The 20,686-nt window shown below is 45.0% G+C and overlaps 1 protein-coding gene across 7 annotated transcripts in view; it reads right to left on the reverse strand.

Annotated features, from left to right (window-relative positions):
• Positions 1–20,686, reverse strand: part of HECTD4 (HECT domain E3 ubiquitin protein ligase 4) — a 190,556-nt gene that overhangs the window by 18,796 nt on the left and 151,074 nt on the right. For all 7 annotated transcript variants that reach the window (XR_013831213.1, XM_079942071.1, XM_079942069.1 and 4 more), the window contains 7 exons: positions 11,382–11,563; positions 9,944–10,149; positions 9,527–9,657; positions 9,030–9,235; positions 7,235–7,414; positions 3,609–4,915; positions 2,392–2,599 (listed from right to left, as the gene is read on the reverse strand). Coding sequence is in view for 6 of the 7 variants with exons in the window: in XM_079942071.1 (XP_079798197.1) it covers positions 2,392–2,599; positions 3,609–4,915; positions 7,235–7,414; positions 9,030–9,235; positions 9,527–9,657; positions 9,944–10,149; positions 11,382–11,563 (2,420 nt within the window). In the remaining variant the exon portion in view is untranslated. The remainder of the gene's footprint in view (positions 1–2,391; positions 2,600–3,608; positions 4,916–7,234; positions 7,415–9,029; positions 9,236–9,526; positions 9,658–9,943; positions 10,150–11,381; positions 11,564–20,686) is intronic.

The following is a 20,686-nucleotide window of genomic DNA, read 5'->3' on the forward strand; positions in this document are numbered from 1 at the left end:
CGAATGGCAGACCTCAGGGCTCACCCTGGACTCTTACATGTGCAAGAAATGAACTTCCACTGGGTCTGAGTTACTGTACTCTAGGGTCTCTTTATCATGGAGGTTGAACCTCCCTTAACTTCAACATGTCTGTGATGGATAGTCCCCAGGGAGCAAGAGGATGTAGAGGCTGCAAGTACTTTTAGTGCAAAGTACAAGTTGTTCAATAGTTATTATTAGAGGATCCATTTGAAACCTGGCCCAGCCAGCAGGTGGAAAAGAAAGTTCTCTCAGATACAAGAAAACTGTCCCTGAGCACGAGAAAAAAAACACTTGTTTTTTTTTGTCCCCAAATAAGCACTCCAGAAGATGCTCTCACCTTTCCTAAGGGGCCAGTCAGGAATGTTCCCAGTGGAACAGGATGTTCCACTGCATCTGCATGTTCCTCATGGCCAAGGGCCCCCACCTGCGGGCAGGACTGACTTGCTCATCACACCCTGTCCTCCTGCCCAGCCTCCTCATCTCCTCTCTCTGGGGGTCTGGCCCTCCAGAGGCACACCCAGCTCAGGCCGGGCTTCAGGAGCCAGAGCACAAAGGTCCCCTGGGCATCTGGGCGGAGGGTGAGGAGACAGGTGTGTGGAAGGCGTGGTCAAGATCTAAGAGCTGATTCAGTAGAACCACAACTTAAAGAGTCTTGAGCAAAATGCGTGTGGCTGTAACGTGGCAAATGTGTTATCAAAAGACTGAGTATCTTACGTGGAAGGTTTGACCATAATACAATCAGGAGCTAGAACTAAATTCGGATTAAAGCATGAAAAGACTGGCAAAGCATTAATTATGGCAGAAAAAGACCCCAGGGTTCCCACAGATCGTACACTAGCCACCCCCACGTGGGGAGCTGAGAGCCGAGTGGGCACCGTACTCACTAATAAGGGAACAGGGCTGAAACCAGGGCGAGGAGAGAGAGGCAGCCCCTCACGCACAAGAGTCCCAAAAAACTCAGAGATCAAGATACACATTGTAACGCGGTCCTTCAAAAAAATCAAAATTAATACAAGAAATCCATGATGAGTGAAATATTAAGAGTACTGTGCTGAGCCATATTAAAGCCTGATGCAAAAGGAAAAATCATTAATACTGATCCTGTCTTTATTTAAAATTTTAACAGTTTGTTCACCATGGATATTTTGCATTAATTTTGACTTTCATAAGTATTATATTAAAATAATTATCTAGATTACTGAGTTGTTTTGGAGCCCCATTAAATTCTGTGGCCTCATTTACCTCCCTCTGGTCCCAGCCCTGTGGGAGTATTTCAAAATTTCATGACTGGGGGATAATAATTTGAAACAACAACAAAATCCATACTCAATATTACATTTCTGTCCTCAGAAAACATAAAACAGAACAAACTCAACAACTCTATTATGAACTTTCAAACAATATTAAAGAGTTAGAAAAAACATAAATTTAAAAATTTGAGAGAGACTGATGCAAAATAAAGACAACAACACAAAGAACTACAGTTATAAAAAGAAAGGAGAAAAATTGCTGCTGCTTCTGAAGCGAAGCTGGGGGTGAGCTCTTGGCCTCAGGATCTGCTAGATCCAGCTCTGTGGGGCCTCGATAGAGCCCGGGTCCTGGCTGAACAGAAGAAGTGGGGAAGCCAGACAGGGTAGGGTCCCCCCACATAAGAGCCACCAGAATGACAAAGTGGGACTTTTGTGAAAAAGGAACCGGAATCGGTTCTTCCCCAAGAATTCATTTTAAAGGGCGAGGTGTTAGCTGTCCTCAAGCATATTGACTAAATGATTACCAGCAATGTACATGGTACATTCTAGCTCTAGAGGACAGAACAAAATAAATACACTTGAACTCAAACAAGGGGAAGCCTGACTAGACAAAAGGAAAAAAGCAACTTGAATGCAAGCCCACATTCAAGGCTGTGGCAGGAAACAGGAGCACCTGAGGGCCTGGTGTGGGGGGCCTGTGGCAGGGCCTGCCCGCTGGCCTTCAGAGCCCTGACGGCTCTCCTGGGGGAGCAGCAGTGTTCTCTTCACATCGTGTACACAACGCACCTTCTGTTAACCAAGCAGTGAACCATCTTCCCAACATTCCCTGAGTCACTTCTTAAATCTTTGACCCCCTGAGCTCCTCTTTAAGGTAAGATGTTCAAAACAGGGAAAACAGGACATGGAGAGGGGTATGATTTTCTTTTTTGGCCGTGCTGTGTGGCTTGCGGGATCTTAGTTCCCTGACCAGGGATCGAACCCAGGCCTGTGGCAGTGAAAGCACTGAGTCCTAACCACTGGACCGCAGGGGAAGTCCCAAGATGGGTATGATTTTTGCTCAGGTTTTTTCCTATACATTTCTAAAAAAAAGTCTATTAATTAAAAAAAATCTATAACCTACCTTTAATTGACTTATCATTGAAATAATCTTCTAACCCTGGGCTCCCCTGCGTATCAAACAAACTCTGATTTACTACAGACACAGTGAGTATCTCTTCCGTTGACATTTCCATCAATTCATCTTCACCATCCAAACTTGACAAACCAATCAAGTCATTATTGTTAAATAAACTCGCTCGGATTTTCTCGATTTTGGCTCGGGATCTGATCTGTGTGAACAAGGAAAAGGGTAAGGATTTGAGTGGAGAGACCAGTCACTCAGCTAGCTGTATGAACTTTCTTTCCCTCCCGTCTGTCCCTGAAACCCTCTACTGTCTTCAGCGTTGGGAGCACGGCCTGACCGGGGCAAGCTGGGCTTCCCGGCAAAGTCTCCTGTATGTGCCGAAAGTGGTAACTTGCAGGAGAACAGCTCAACTGGACATCTCTGTCGCTAAACCCCGGTCAGGTCTGTGGCTCTACGCAGATGCCCCAGGGGTTCAAGTCCACGCTTGGCTCTGAGAAAATCCGCAGGGAGAAGGTGGACAGATTCTGGGAGGAAGCCAACCCCTGGATCTTTGAGCTCTCCTGTCAGAGCCCGTGGGGTGGGGAGCAAGGGGGTGCAAGTTCTCCTCCTAGTGCCTTCCCCTCCATATCTAATAAGGGCGAGGATGGTTTTTACTCTGCACCCGACACACGTTACACAGGGGGCAGGAAGACACAGGATGCAGGATTTCTAAACAAGGAGGCCCAGAAAACACATGGGATCTTGAAGTGGAAATGTAATCTGGCAACACGCGCAGCATCTGAAACTCAGAATCACTCCAAACAGAACGGCAAGTCTGTTCTCTCCCTGCTCAGTGGGGATCCCTCCTGCCAATGGCAATGGTTAAAACAACCCAAAGCCACTCAAAAAGAGGCCACTGGGGCCTGAGTTGGAAAACACTCGATGATGCCCACCCATCAGGAAAGGTCAGCCCCTGGAGCCCCTCCCACACTCCGCAATGAACTGTATTTACTTCCTGACAGACTTGCTATCACACTCAAGAGATGGGACCTCAAATACAGATAATCAACATGATTGATCACTGCTGTTTCCAAGAGCTGCCTCAGGGAGCCCGCTAAGTGCCCCAATGTCACCTATTACTTAGTCCCTTGGAAATAATATTGGAAGGCTTAAAGAGGCCTGGGGGATTCTAACCGCTCATGATTTAAGTGGTTGCCAAGGCGTGAGGTGCTTACCTCCACAACCGCAAAGCCTTTGATGGGGCGTGCTGTGAGGGGCTGGTTGTCCAGGGACGTGACTGTGTACATGGAGCCCATGTCTGACACTGAGGCCGTTTCTGCGTTGTCCAGTGGCTCCCCCAGGCTCCCAAGGCTGCCCAGGCTGCTGGTGCTGCATAGGGAAACGTCCAGGCTCTCCTGGCTGGACACTACGTGGGGCTCCAATAAGCCCGCAGGGATGGGCAGCTCTAGGCCCGAGGGCAGCGGTTCCGTGGAGACGTCGCTGACCGTCTGCAAGATGCCCTGGGAGCTGCAGATGGAGGCTTGACTGGTGGACGCAGACGCGCTGATGCTCATGGCGGGGGTCGGGCTGCGGGACGTGCTGACCTCCAAGCTGTCTGTGCTGGGGAAGCCAAGGGTCTTCTCTGGCTCAGTTTTCCCATCACCGCCCTCGGCCTTGTCTTTTGGCTTCTTGGGGTCTTCGTCCTGCAGGGGGATGTAGATCTCGTCTTTGAAGACCCCGCCGTGGGCGTTGCAGGCCTTGCGGATGGCGCCTCTGACGATGCCCTCGTCCAGGTGGGTGGGGATCCCAGAGATCACCAGCAAGCGGCTATGGGCGGTGGGACCCACCAGGGCCTGGCAGGCATCGGCGATGGCGTCGCTCGTCACACCCAGCCCCTGCGGGTCCTTCCTGGTGAGGTGCCGGAGGATGATGAGCAAGGTCAGGGCGCGGTGGAACCACAGCATGTCTTCGGGCTTGCCACCCCCGATGCTCAGCACGGTGGGGTCCGAGTCCACTGAGCGCGAGGACTGGCGCTTCCCGGAGGAGGAGGCCTTTTCCCGCTTCATCTTGACTTTCTTCCTCTTGGACAGGAGGCTGGGGCTCTGTGGCGTCTGTCCTGGGGAGGACGACGAGGAGGACGACGAGTCGCTGAGGTTTGGGGCAGTCGCCGACGTCACCCCGCTGGCAGTGACACTCATGTTGGTAGGCAGGGTCACCTCGGCCACCGCCAGGCACCCTTCCATGAGCGCATGGAAATACGTAGAGAACCTGCCCTGGTCGGTGGCCGCCACGGTCCCCGAGCCACCGCACGTGCTGCCCGAGACCCAGCTCTGCGTCTCCTCGTCGTACAGCTTGTGGAGCTCCGATTGCAGGGCCATCAGCATGGCCAGGCAGGGGTTCAGCTGGAGGGCGATGGACGAGGACAGGCCGGCAGGATGCTTCCTCTGCTCCAGGCTGTGCACTGTGCGCAGGAGCTCTGCCAGGAGGTGGAAAACCAGCTCTTTCACGCAGGCCGCCATGTCTGTGGTCCACAGGAAGTTTCCTGAGGTGAATGAAAGCAAAAAAAAAAAAAAAAATCACCTATACAGAGCTTACTATGTGCCAGGCACTGTTCTAAGGCACTTTAATGGAGGCAGCCCTCACAGCGACCGCGTGAAACAAACATTACATCCTTCATCCCCATCTCACAGATGAAGAAACGTTGGCTCAAAGAGCTGAAGGACTCACACGGCTGCCACATGGTCACACAATCTCACAGGGCAGAACCGGGCAGGCTGGCCCCAGAGCCGGTGGCCTACACCCCTGTGGCAGGTGACCGCATGGAGCCAGCTTCTACAGCTCTGACCCTGAAATCATTGTTTTCTTTCTCATAAACTTATTAAGCAGGTTGGTGACAAATCATTAGCATAATGTTTCCTGAACCATGGGATGCTCACTACTGGGGGCATACAATCCAATTTTACCAGATAGCTCAGAAATACACACGGAAAAATGATTCCTTTTAAACTCCTCTTTCAGTCCTGATTTTGTCAACAAGAAAGCCTCACTCTGGGGCTAGAATATTCTTAATAGAGAATAGCCCAGAGACCCAGAGCCTTCGACAGGGAACAGTAGTTAGCCAGAATTTCTTAACAGTAACTGCTTAACTTTTTAATTTTATAAGTATCTTCTAGTTATGGCAAGGGATACGAATTTTCTGTTTAAAGTAGCAAGATAAAGTTCCTTTTAAAATTCAGTATAAGTTTAAAAAAAGGAGAAGGGAGTTCATTGCCATAAAAACAAGTCAATAAATGGTGATAGGCATGACTTGTAGACGTGGCAGAAATCACATAAAGGTGGCATGAGAATGACTGAAGTCTAGGAAACACTGTCTAGAACAACCGTGGGCCACACATCTGTGCCAAGGTCCCCTTCGTGCCAGATGCGTGTCTTCTATCCCCAGTCACATTGTGGACAGGGAGTCCCAACGGCCAGGTCTGGCTGACTTACCGAGACTCCCAATTAGGCCCAGCACCCACGAAGGAGGGGACTAGGCTGACTGGTCTCGGGGTGATGCTGTTTTGATAATTCTAATTGGTAATGAACTCATGGCTGTCACGGGACATGGTGCTCATGGAGCCACTGACAGGGAATACAGGCCAATGGGGTCTAAGGCCAGGGCCTCATGTGCTCCTATTTCCTTCTCTGTTGTCCTTCCTCTGCCATTGGACATTTTTGGAAGACGATGGCCTTGGAGAGAAATCTCCACCAAAATTGCAAATGGTGGCCCGAGAGCTGAGACCGGCCACATACATCTCGTTCCCACAGCCAGTGGTTCCCTGCTCACCTCTTCCAACCCCCTGCCCAATGTGTTTTAAAGAATGTGAATTAGTTGTCAACATTTAGAAACTGGGAAATTCACATCAATATCTAGATTTCTGGCTTTTCTTGAAATAAAAAGTGACAGTATCTGGCAGGACTAGGGCCACATTCTTACACCGCAAATGAGTAGTAGGGCTCAGTGGCTGCCCCACAGGACACGTGCCCTCCAGTTCCCTGGAGGTCCTGGGTCCACTTCTCTCTCGAATTCCTCTCACTTACATCATCTCCCTGACCCCTGAGGGCACCTGAGTCTGCCAACATGTTTTTCCCGCCAACATCAACATTTTGTATTTTTGAAAAAATACAAAAAATATAAAAAAGTTGAACACCTTATACAGTCAATATTTGGATGCTCACCACCTAGATTCTACCATTAACATTATTACATGTGTAACAAAGCTGTGTTTGTTTTATTACACATCTATCTATCCCTCTATTCATCCATAGACTCATCTTAGTTTTTGATTATTTCAAAATAAGTTGCAGATATCAGTATTTTTATCCCTAACCACTTAAGCAGACATATCATTAATTAAAACTCAATATTTAGAAAAATTTTGAGGTAAATTTACATGCTAAGTTCACAACTCTTTAAGTTTACCATTCCATGAGTTTTGCTACAATGCCATCTCTCTGTAACCTTTCAGGTGCTGTGAGGTCATAATGTTTGAAGGTGAAGGGTGGTATGAAAGTGAACAATGTTACAGAATCAAAGTTACAATAATGGCATATGTTAGTGCTTTAAAGTAAAGCATGATAAAATTAATCTTATTTTCCCAGTTAGATGCCACCCCTCAAAATAATGAAAGTACCCTGCAAATCATGGATTTGGAAGTCTAGGCTACACTTCCCACTCAATTCCCCAAGCCCAACTGACAACAAGCTGACAAGAGCTGTCACCACCCAGGCCACTATGGCCACCCCAGGCGCACCGGCCAGCTCCTTCCCCAGGCACCCGGCCAGCTCCACCAGCCTGAACCTGAGGGAAGGGAGGCCTCACCGAGCAGTTCCACCACTTGCAGGAGGACCGACGTCGGGATGGTGTCAGGCTCATCTTCAGATCTCCCTTCGCCATCCTCCGACTTCCAGGACAGCAGCTGCTCTGCGAAGGCCATCGCCAGTGGGAACTCAAGGGGCAGAGAGTGTAACACCAGCACGGCTCCGGGAGGGGGAGACACCCCTAAAAGAAGCGCCCAGAAGGAAAGCTCATGACTGGTAGCACCCGATCAAAACAAGCTTGCGATAAAGACCTGCCAGGTGTGCGCAGAGAAACAGGGCCGGAAAGCCTGTCCACTCATGCACTGGGGGCAAGAGGAAATGTCACTCCCCACACTCCAGACGGAGTCAGCCGCAGGCGCAGGAGGAGCGGAGGACATCCTCCAAGGAGTCCACCTGTTGGTGTGAGAATGGGACAAAGGGCAGCAGTGGGGACAGGGAAGGATAAACATCTCCCTGTCAGTCAGATACCAACCAGCCTGATGACCTGGCATGGAAATAGGAAGTCAGACTTTAAAAGATGCTTCACTGGGATGGTCCCAGCCTGGTAAAGAAATAACCAGCCCTTTGGTGCAGCTGCAATCCCATGGGAGCATCAGCTTACTTTAGATTTACAGAGTGGACCAGCAAGGGGGCCCCCAGACTTCAGGAACTACCAGAATTCTCTTTTACTGCCTTCGGTCATTGTCATGGCCTGAATCTGACCGAAGCTGCCTACGATGAGAGAAGAAAGATCCTGAGGTCTGATCCCTGTCACACCCTGCACCGCACCCCAACCCCCTCTGCAAGCACTGGTCAGACATAAGCTGGGGTACCAGGGGTCTCTGGCCGGCTCAGGAGGAATCATGTTGACTGGCCTGTACTTTGGGGTGAATGTTTATTTGGGGAATGACAGGTAAAACAGAGATCTTCTGTGTTTAATATAAATTTTAAAAAACAGTGTAGGCAAAATACAATGAAAACAATAGACCCTAATAAAAAGAGATCATAAACTTGTTTAGCATTGACCAAATACCTTAAGAAATGTCCTTTCATTTTATTCCCTAAGGATGCAATGTCTCCAGGACTGGAGCTGTGCAGAAGCCAAGGCCCAATTTTGGCTGAAAGTTCAAATACATCTTTAAAATTGTCTCTAACAAACATGTGTCCATCTTCTCCTGTCCAACATGCCAAGGACGTGCAGTGCAAGTCTGAGACTAGGTTTCCCTTCCTCTGTGTGTTGACTCAGAAACAGAGTCAGCCGGCCCCAGTATACAAAGCAGACAGTCAGCAAGAGCTTCAGGATTTGCAGAGATGGAGACCTCACCTAAATCTAAATGGGCGGAGGCTTAACAAAGGATGCCAAGGAGACAAGACCACCTGGGCTTCCCAGCCCGGCCACCACCAGGCTTTGTTTAACATTGACACGGGGAGCAAATGATCACTGAGGCCCGTGCCCCAGGGAGCCACATTATACCTGAGAGAATTCAGTTTTAATGAGAACTTGAAGGGCGGCCAGGATTATTACAGCTAAATGATGGGACTGCTCTATTTAGATCATTCTGAACAGCACACGCTTGTGAAAGAAAAGGAAATCCCCACTGTAGTCTGGGCAGCATCTGCCAGGTCTTCCCCTGGCAGGAAAGGGAGAACTTTTAATCCACCGCCTCTGAAATACACTGCCCCAAGCAGTCCTTTTCTTTACCCATAGGAAACGGGAACACAGCACGGCAGAAAATCCTTTCAATTTTCACAAAGAAGGAAAGCAGAGAATGACTTCAAAGCTGTTCTTATTACCGGGAGCTAATTCAGAGACTTACCCAGTTTGATGTGGACTTTGTCTGTGGAGAGGATCACAGAAGGGTACTGGTTGGTGGTGGGAGGCGGCGTGAGCCCCGTGTTGGCCGGAGATGCATCCCGCGGGTAACAGATGGCCTCGATGAGGTTTAGCTGGCCATTTCGCTTCACTTTGTGGCCCAGCCCGTACACAAGCACCCGCGCCCACGGCGCCTTGTACAGAGAGGAGCTGAGGAGGAGGAATGCGTGTGAGCAGAGTCCAACCATGTCAACAAACACATTATTGTGAGGGGGTGGTGAGAACTGGGCACACGTAAGTCACCTCCATCACATTTAGAAGGTCATTCTTTATATAGACTAATTTCCAAAACATGGAAATTAGGGAAGAACTGTAAATCATGTTCAAGTACACTATGCATTAAAGAATAAAAGCAATGAGTTTTTTTCTTCTGTAAATTGCACCAGAATCTGTCTTACTTTTCTCTCCCCATCACCATCTTCTACAGTACCGGCAACTTACTCTTTGCGGAATCCAGACTGACTTTCTTTGCAAGATACTACGACAAAAGCCGCCCCGGGGAAATTGACGTCCATGTTGACCTTGGACTCGGAAATTGGAAACTCTTCGGAGGGGAACTGCTCTGGTGCCGTCTGCAGAGACATTTAACAGGGAAAGCCACGGGTTAAACACAAGAGAGCATTTCCTTTTCCCAGCTCCCAGGCAAAGGAGAGCCAATGCATACACTGTAACAGGATCAGGAGGACAAAAAAGCCCTCTGGGAGGAAGGACACCAGGGATGGGACAGGGGAGGGGAACTGCGAAGAAAAGCAGACTAGTGGGGCTTGGGGAAGAAAGTGTCATTTTCAGCCAGCCAATAAAATTTCCAATTGAAACCTGTAACCCCAATTTAGGGACATCAGAACTTTGAACTTTTACCTGCAGGAAAGAGCAGATCTGTTTCGTCAGCTCCAACAGGCTCTCCTCACCCTGGTGCAGAGTCCGAGTGATGGCCACGTTGAGCCACTCTCTCACTGTCTGGGAGCTGCCCTGGTAGAAGAGGTCCGTGGCCGAGCAGTTCTGGGAGTGGATGCAGTGCTGCAGGGACTGTGCCAGGAGGATGGAGCTGGAGCTGATGGTGCCGTCTGGGGACAGGAAAGAAAACACAAGTCAACAAGAACAGCAGCAGCCACGGGCTGTGAGATCCTGAGTAACGAGCCAGGAGCATCCTGTCCAGAAAACCAGGATGGGTTCGCTTGGACATACGTCTTGGATAATAGACGTTACCAGTCAGATACTGCAGGGGGTGGGGGATTCAGGAGTTCGGCGGCCTTTAACTTTTTGCTTTCTTTTAAGCTACAAAACTGTTGCCTAAAATAAAAACCTGAGTTGAAGCCCAGGTCTACTAAGCAGGTAGAAGTGGAGCTGCTTGGATTCAGGGGTTCCCAGAGCCTGACCTATCGGCTGCCCTGGCCAACCTGGAGTTTCACCAAGGAACCACTGGAGTAGCTCAGAGTGGAGTTTATAAAGCAAGTGTTAGTCACTGTGGCAAAGCTTCTTCCACAAGCACGTTAAAGCTTTTCAGGCCTGTTTTGGAGCCTCTAATTTCTTGGGGTGGGCCACTGGACCCCATGTGCTTAAGTGGCCTGTGGAGATGTAGTTCACACAGGCACTGGCTGGGACCCCATGGCTGTGAGAGATGTCCTTTATGCTTAGAATGCCACCTGCCCTCTCACTCCTGCTCCCATCTTAGTAGCTAGGAGGTCAAGGGAAGCAGGCTGGAGGCCAAGGTGCCAGAGGAAGACAGAAGGGGCCCTTCAGTCTTCAACTGGGTTGAGGGCAGAGTCATCACTTAGTGTTCACCAAGCGAGCGAACACACAGCATCAGCCCACACTCCAAGGGCCCCACGTTGAGCAGATGCACACAGGCTGGCCCATTAAAACAGCTCCGCTTGAGGTCACGATGAATCAATTAGGTCTCTTTGGTGGCGTTTGATGGCAGGAACGTTTTCCTGTCTTTACACGTCAAACAGAATGTCTGTGACAACAGTACAGTGACTAGATTTCATAAATAAGACTTCATTTTCCTTGATCCACGATTAGTTTGCTTAATGAATGCTTAATAGGTTAATGACTAAATATGTCATCTAATACACTTAGATTTTTCAAAGAGTGAGAAAGCACTGCAAAGACAGCTGCAATCTTTCGTGCAGTTTATCTACACTAAGTCTAAAGGTCCTGTGCTGGGACTCCTCCCCCTGCTCATGTGGAGAACAAGGACACTAAGCACAGCTCCTGCTTGGCGCCCAGCTCACCCTCAGGGCTATTCCATCCTGGGCCTAATTTCTGCAGTGAGAGCGGCAAAGCCGAGGTTTACCTGGGAGGGGAGGAGCGAGGAGCTGATTGGACAGCAGCTGCAGGTGCTCCAGGGTAATGTCCCGGATGGCAGGGATGTGGAAGAGGCGGGTAAACAGGTGAGGCAGCTTGGGGGCGAAGATGTTGAGCAGGGCCATGCGGCAGTACAGCCTGGCCAGTGCGGCCTCGCAGCGCAGCAGCTCCCTGCAAGGGAAGGGCAGGGGACAGGCACTGAGCTCTGACGCTCCAGCCTCCACACTGGGCTGGGCCACGGGCCGCTGAAGGGGAAGGACCACATCTCAGGCTTCTCTGGCCTCATGCTCTGTGCTCCAAGTTAGACACTTGTGTTTTAAACAAAAAGCCACATTTAGTTATGTTTGATTTTTCCCAACTCAGAAACCACCGTGGAAAAAGAAATGAAAATATATGTTCACATAAAGACTCACATATACGTGTGTTCACAGTAGCATACATATAGTAGCCAAAAAGTGGAAACAGCCCAAATGTCCAACAACTGAGGCACGGTAAATCCATACAATGGAATGTTATTCACAAATAAAAAGGGATGAAGCAGTGACACCTGCTACGACATGGATGAACCTGGACAGCCCTGTGCTAAGTGAAAGAAGCCAGACACAAAAGCTCACATATTATGAATCCATTTATATAGAGTGTCCAGAATTAAGCAAATCCATAGAAACAGAAATTAGATTGGCAGGGTTGAGCTAGGGGACAGGAGAAGGGGAACTGACTACTAATGGGTGTGGGGTTTCTTCTTGGGGTGATGAAAATGCTCTAAAACTGAGAGTGATGATGGTTACAGAATTTTGTGAATATACTAAAAATTGTTGGCCTGTATATTTTAAATGGGTAAATTACACGGTACGCGAATTGTATCTCTGTAAAGTTATTATAAAAATTTCAGTGTGGGCATTTTTTTTTTTATGTGATGAATTTATGAAGTGATTGGCATTCACCTTGAATAATAGCTCATTAGTGACTAAGCAGGTCTCATTTAGAAATGCATCTCTTGGTAAAGAATCTAATCTAGCTAATACTAAGCATAGGGGAGGCTCCCTGTATTTTATTAGCTTATCACCATAGTTGAAAATTCTGCTGGTAGTAAGCACTTAATCAAGAAGGCAAGTTAGAAGTAGCCCTTTTGGAATGTAAATTGGTGCAGCCACTGTGGAAAACAGCAGTGGAGGTTCCTCAGAAAACTAAAAATTGAGTTACCATATGATCTAGCAATTCCACTCCTGGGCATATATCCAGACAAAACTATAATTCAAAAAGATACATGCACCCCTCTGTTCAAAGCAGCACTATTCACAATAGCCAAGACATGGAAACAACCTAAATGGCCACTGACAGATGAACAGATAAAGAAGATGTGGTACATATATACAATGGAATATTACTCAGCAGTAAGAAAGAATGAAATAATGCCATTTGCAGCAACATGAATGCAACTAGAGATTATCATACTAAGTGAAGTCAGAAAGAGAAAGACAAATACCATATGATATCACTTATACGTGGAATCTAAAATATGACACAAATGAATCTATCTATGAAACAGAAACAGAATCATGGACATAGAGAATAGACTGATGGTTGCCAAGGGGGAGGGGGTTGGGGGAGGGATGGATTGGGAGTTTGGGATTAGCAGATGCAAACTGGTATATATAGGATGGATAAACAACAAGGCTCTACTGTATAGCACAGGAAACTATATTCAATATCCTGTGATAAACCATAATGGAAGAGAGAATATGAAAAAGAACGTTTTATATATATATATATATATATATATATATATATATATATGTATATATATATAAATAACTGAGTCACTTTGACGTACAGCAGTAGTTAACATTGTAATTCAACTCTACTTCAATAAAAAATAAGTTAAAAAAAAAAAAAGAAGTAGCCCTTTTGTGTCTATAAAGTCTAGGTCTAAACCCACTCGGAGCCAACAGGGGTCACTTGATATTACCTACTGACCCAAATTAAAGGTAATGCTCGTCCATCATATAAAGTGAAGACAAAAAAGAAACCAGCTAAGATGGTGCATGTTAGGTGGTTTCTTTCTCGGCTCCACCAGTTTGTAATATTCTTGCGCCAGAATTTAAAACAAACCAACTCCACCTGCTTCTTCCCTCCTCAGAAGTCTGTCTGTTGACAGTACTAGCACAGCTCACGAGGACCAGGGCAGCAAAACAGATGAGGTCTGACTATGAAAGCTGAAAGCCCTACAGACTCCCCCCAGCTCTCTCCTCAGACTGCAAAGCCTCAAGTTGCCAGGATGAAGCTGGAGTGAGATTATTTTTGGTCGACTCTGCAGACTGTTAACGTCCCTTGAAGTCTCTGCTGAGGAGCCCCCCCGACTCTTCATCCTCTAAAGTCCTCTCTCAAACCCACGTGAGCACTTTAGGCAGAGTACACCTCTGATGAAAACCCACACTACGACCAGAAATTCCATCATTGTATTGATCAAACAAATCTATGGCGTATTTCATATTTCTCCCAATACCGAGATCACCACATTAATACTGACCGTAAATGTCCTACATCTGCAGCCTGATTGTAACCTTGCGAAGCACTTTCTTGCCTTTTCTCTAAGTTGCTAGTCAACAGTCAATAGGTTTCATCTATCACAGAAATTTGCCAAAAATATGACTGAAAGTCTTATTAAAGAAGTTTTTAAAAACTTTAAGAGTACCATATTGATATTCAAGCATATATGTTTGGGGATCCTTTTCAACAAATATGTGGAGTCTACAGTGTGAGCCAGGGCCCAGATTAAGCACTGGGAGCTCTAGCAAAGAATCAGACAAGGTATCTGCTTTTAGGAAGCTTATGTTCTAGAGGGAGGAGACACACAATAAACAAATTAAAAAAAAAAAAAAGCAAAAATATCAGGTTCTGGAAGGGAAGTATTGATAAAATACAGTGTTATGACAATGTGCTCCTGTGGGCTTACTTTACATGGTGAGGCAAGGCTTTTTTGGAAAGGTGACATATTCATTGCGATCTGAATGACAAGAATGAGACAGCCGATCCACCAGAGGGCAGACAGCAGAAGCAAGAAGAACTACAATCCTGCAGCCTGTGGAACAAAAACCACATTCACAGAAAGATAGACAAAATGAAAAGGCAGAGGGCTATGTACCAGATGAAGGAAGAAGATAAAACCCCAGAAAAACAACTAAATGAAGTGGAGACAGGCAACCTTCAGAATAACGATAGTGAAGATGATCCAGGACCTTGGAAAAAGAAAGGAGGCAAAGATCGAGAAGATGCAAGAAATGTTTAACAAAGTCCTAGAAGAATGAAAGAACAAACAGAGATGAACAATACAATAACTGAAATGAAAACTACACTAGAAGGAATCAACAACAGAATAACTGAGGCAGAAGAACGGATAAGTGACCTGGAACACAGAATGGTGGAATTCACTGCTGCAGAACAGAATAAAGAAAAAAGAATGAAAAGAAATGAAGACAGCCTAAGAGACCTCTGGGACAACATTAAACACAACAACATTCGCATTATAGGGGTCCCAGAAGGAGAAGAGAGAGAGAAAGGACCCAAGAAAATATTTGAAGAGATTATAGTCGAAAACTTCCCTAACATGGGAAAGGAAATAGCCACCCAAGTCCAGGAAGCGCAGAGAATCCCATACAGGATAAACCCAAGGAGAAACATGCTGAGACACATAGTAATCAAACTGGCAAAAATTAAAGACAAAGAAAAATTATTGAAAGCAGCAAGGGAAAAGCAATAAATAACATACAAGGGAACTCACATAAGGTTAACAGAGTTTCTCAGCAGAAACTCTACAAGCCAGAAGGGAGTGGCATGATATACTTACAGTGATGAAAGGGAAGAACCTACAACCAAGATTACTCTACCTGGCAAGGATATCATTCAGATTCGATGGAGAAATCAAAAGCTTTACAGAGCAAAAGCTAAGAGAATTCAGCACCACCAAACCAGCTCTACAACAAATGCTAAAGGAACTTCTCTAAGTGGGAAACACAAGAGAAGAAAAGGACCTACAAAAACAAACCCAAAACAATTAAGAAAATGGTAATAGGAACATACACATCGATATTACCTTAAATGTGAATGGATTAAATGCTCCAACCAAAAGACAGGCTTGCTGAATGGATACAAAAACAAGACCCATATATATGCTGTCTACAAGAGACCCACTTCAGACCTAGGGACACATTCAGACTGAAAGTGAGGGGATGGAAAAAGATATTCCATGCAAATGGAAACCAAAAGAAAGCTGGAGTAGCAATACTCATATCAGATAAAATAGACTTTAAAATAAAGAATGTTACAAGAGACAAAGAAGGACACTACATAATGATCAAGGGATCAATCCAAGAAGAAGATATAACAATTATTAATATATATGCACCCAACACAAGAGCATCTCAATACATAAGGCAACTGCTAACAGCTATAAAAGAGGAAATCGACAGTAACACAGTAATAGTGGGGGACTTTAACACCTCATTTACACAAACGGACAGATCATCCAAATAGAAAATTAATAAGGAAACACAAGCTTTAAATGACACAATAGACCAGATAGATCTAATTGATATTTATAGGACATTCCATACAAAAACAGCAGATTACACATTCTTCTCAAGTGCTCACGGAACATTCTCCAGGATAGATCACATCTTGGGTCACAAATCAAGCCTCAGTGAATTTAAGAAAATTAAAATCATACCAAGCCTCTTTTCTGACCACAACGCTATGAGATTAGAAATCAATTACAGGGAAAAAAACATAAAAAACACAAACACATGGAGGCTAAAAAATACGTTACTAAATAACAAGAGATCACTGAAGAAATCAAAGAGGAGGGGCTTCCCTGGTGGCGCAGTGGTTGAGAGTCCGCCTGCTGATGCAGGGGACACGGGTTTGTGCCCCAGTCCGGGAAGATCCCACATGCCGCGGAGCAGCTGGGCCCGTGAGTCATGGCTGCTGAGCCTGCGTGTCCGGAGCCTGTGCTCCGCAACGGGAGAGGCCACAACAGTGAGAGGCCCATGTACCGCAAAAAAAAAAAAAAAAAAAAAAAAAAAAAATCAAAGAGGAAATCAAAAAATACCTAGAGACAAATGACAATGAAAACACGACGATCCAAAAACTATGGGATGCAGCAAAAGCAGCTCTAAGAGGGAAGTTTATAGCTATACAAGCCTACCTCAAGAAACAAGAAAAATCTCAAATAAACAATCTAACCTTACAAAGGAACTAGAGAAAGAAGAACAAACAAAACCCAAAGTTAGCAGAAGGAAAGAAATCAAAAGATCAGAGCAGAAATAAGTGAAATAGAAACAAAGAAAACAATAGCAAAGATCAATAAAACTAAAAGCTGGTTCTTTGAGAACATAAACAAAATTGATAAACCATTAGCCAGACTCATCAAGTAAAAAGAGGGAGAGGACTGAAATCAATAAAATTAGAAATGAAAAAGGAGAAGTTACAACAGACACTGGAGAAATACAAAGCATCCTAAGAGACTACTACAAGCAACTCTATGGCAATAAAATGGACAATCTGGAAGACATGGACAAATTCTTAGAAAGGTATAACCTTCCAAGACTGAACCAGGAAAAAATAGAAAATATAAACAGACCAATCACAAATAATGAAATTGAAACTGTGATTAAAAATCTTCCAACAAACAGAAGTCCAGGACCAGATGGCTTCACAGGTGAATTCTATCAAACATTTAGAGAAGAGATAACACCCATCCTTCTCAAACTCTTCCAAAAAATTGCAGAGGAAGGAACACTCCCAAACTCATTCTATGAGGCCACCATCACCCTGATACCAAAACCAGACAAAGATAATACAAAAAATGAAAATTACAGACCAATATCACTGATGAATATAGATGCAAAAATCCTCAACAAAATACTAGCAAACAGAATGCAACAACACATTAAAAGGATCATGCACCATGATCAAGTGGGATTTATCCCAGGGAAACAAGGATTCTTCAATATATGCAAATTAATCAATGTGATACACCATATTAACAAATTGAAGGAGAAAAACCATATGATCATCTCAATAGATGCAGAAAAAGCTTTTGACAAAATTCAACACCCATTTATGACAAAAACTCTCCAGAAAGTGGGCATAGAGGGAACCTACCTCAACATAATAAAGTCCATATATGACAAACCCACAGCAAACATCATTCTCAATGGTGAAAAACTGAAACCATTTCCTCTAAGATCAGGAACGAGACAAGGATGTCCACTCTCGCCACTATTATTCAACATAGTTTTGGAAGTCCTAGCCACAGCAATCAGAGAAGAAAAAGAAATAAAAGGAATCCAAATTGGAAAAGAAGAAGTAAAACTGTCACTGTTTGCAGATGACATGATACTATACATAGAGAATCCTAAAGATGCCACCAGAAAACTACTAGAGCTAATCAATGAATCTGATAAAGTTGCAGGATATAAAATTAATGCACAGAAATCTCATGCATTCCTATACACTAATGATGAAAAATCTGAAAGAGAAATTAAGGAAACACTCACATTTACCACTGCAACAAAAAGAATAAAATACCTAGGAATAAACCTACCTAGGGAGACAAAAGACCTGTATGCAGAAAACTATAAGACACTGTTGAACGAAATTAAAGATGATACCAATGGATGGAGAGATATACCATGTTCTTGGATTGGAAGAATCAACACTGTGAAAATGACTATACTACCCAAAGCAATCTACAGATTCAATGCAATCCCTATCAAATTACCAATGGCATTTTTCACAGAACTAGAACACAAAATCTTAAAGTTTGTATGGAGACACAAAAGACCCTGAATAGCCAAAGCTATTGGCAAAGACACCTACAGTCTTGAGGGAAAAAAAAAGGAGCTGGAGGAATCAGACGCCCTGACTTCAGACTATACTACAAAGCTACAGTAATCAAGACAATATGGTACTGACACAAAAACAGAAATATGGATCACTGGAACAGGATAGAAAGCCCAGAGATAAACCCACACACCTATGGTCAACTAATCTATGACAAGGGAGGCAAGGATATACAATGGAGAAAAGACAGTCTCTTCCATAAGTGGTGCTGGGAAAACTGGACAGCTACATGTAAAAGAATGAAATTAGAACACTCCCTAACACCATACACAAAAATAAACTCAAAATGGATTAGACACTTAAATGTAAGACCGGACACATAAAACTCTTAGAGGAAAACACAGGAAAAACACTCGTTGACATAAATCACAGCAAGATCTTTTTTGGCCCACTTCCTAGAGTAATGGAAATAAAAACAAAAATAAACAAATGGGATCTAATGAAACTTAAAAGCTTTTGCAAAGCAAAGGAAACCACAAACAAGATGAAAAGACAACCCTCAGAATGGGACAAAATATTTGCAAATGAAGCAACTGACAAAGGATTAATCTCCAAAATATATAAACAGCTCATGCAGCTCAATATTAAAAAAACAAACAACCCAATCAAAAAATGGGCAGAAGACCTAAATAGACATTTCTCCAAAGAGGACATACAGATGGCCATGAAGCACATGAAAAGCTGCTCAACATCACTAATTATTAGAGAAATGCAAATCAAAACTACAATGAGGTATCACCTCACACCAGTTAGAATGGGCATCATCAGAAAATCTACAAACAACAAATGCTGGAGAGGGTGTGGAGAAAAGGGAACCCTCTTGCACTGTTGGTGGGAATGTAAATTGATACGGCCACTATGGAGAACAGTATGGAGGTTCCTTAAAAAACTAAAAATAGAATTACCATATGACCTAGCAATCCCACTACTGGGCATATACCCAGAGAAAACCATCATTCAAAAAGACCCATGCACCCCAATGTTCACTGCCGCACTATTTACAATAGCCAGGTCATGGAAGCAACCTAAATACCCACCGACAGATGAATGGATAAAGCAGTTGTGGTACATATATACAATGGAATATTATTCAGCCATAAAAAGGAACGAAATTGGGTCATTTGTAGAGACGTGGATGAATCTAGAGACTGTCAAAAAGAGTGCAGTAAGTCAGAAAGAGAAAAACAAATATTGCATATTAACGCATATATGTGGAACCTAGAAAAATGGTACAGATGAACCAGTTTGCAGGGCAGAAATTGAGACAAAGATGTAGAGAACAAACGTATGGACACCAAGCGGGGAAAGCAGTTGGGGGGTGGTGGTGGTGGCGTGATGAATTGGGCGATTGGGATTGAGATGCATACACTGACGTGTATAAAATGGATGACTAATAAGAACCTACTATATAAAAAATAAATAAAATATAATTTAAAATAAAAAAGAATGAGACAGCCATGCAAAGTTCTGGGCAAAGCATTGCAGGCAGAGGGAACAGCATATACAGAGACACTGAGGAGGAAACAAGCTTGGTGTGTGAGAGAAACTGCGGAAGGAGAGTACACTGGGAGAAGCAGATAGACTCTGAGGCTCGGGGAGGGTTTGGCGAGCCAGGTTAAGGGTTTGAATTCTACTCCATGGGAAGTGGAACGCCATGGGAATGTTTGAATTAGAGGAGAGAGATGAATGATCTGATCTGTGTTTCTAAAAGATCACTCGGCTGCTGTGGAGAGAAGGGAGAGCTGAAGCCTAGACCAGTGTGGTGGAGGCGGAGATGGAGAGAAGCAGCCTGGGATGTACTTTGGAGGAAGAGTCAATGGGACCTGCCGATTGGTTACGTGAGGCAGTGAGGACAAAGGGTGACTTGGGCACCCCTCACAGACGTGCAAAGACCGGTGGAGAAGAAGGCCTGAATTCCACCTCACATGCGACATTTTAGGCACCTATTAGATTAGCCTTGTCCATGTAAGAGCTGACTTCGGTTAACTTGTTTTCAGCTCAGTTCTAAAAACCTGACAAAAGTAGTATTAGCCATATGTGTGTGTGTGTGTGTGTGTGTGTGTGTGTGTGTGTGTGTGTGTGTGTGTATGTGTGTATGTGTGTATATTTTTTGGCCACACTGTGCGGCTTACGGGATCTCAATTCCCTGACCAGGGACTGAACCTGGGCCATGGCAGTGAAAGCCGGGAATCCTAACCACTAGGCCACCAGGGAACTCCCGAATATCAGCAATATTACCAGGCATGTTGCTTATGGTCAAAACCACCCCCAACTGGCAAGCTGCACTGGGAGGACTGAAAAAAGAGTGCTCTTGGTGGGAAGCTACAGTTTCGGGCTTTCCAGAAAATGGTGACTCTTACTAACTGGGCCTGCCTCTTGCAGAAATCCCTA

This window comes from Stenella coeruleoalba (assembly GCF_951394435.1).
Source record: "Stenella coeruleoalba genome assembly, chromosome: 14".
Classification (NCBI taxonomy): Eukaryota; Metazoa; Chordata; class Mammalia; order Artiodactyla; family Delphinidae; genus Stenella; species Stenella coeruleoalba.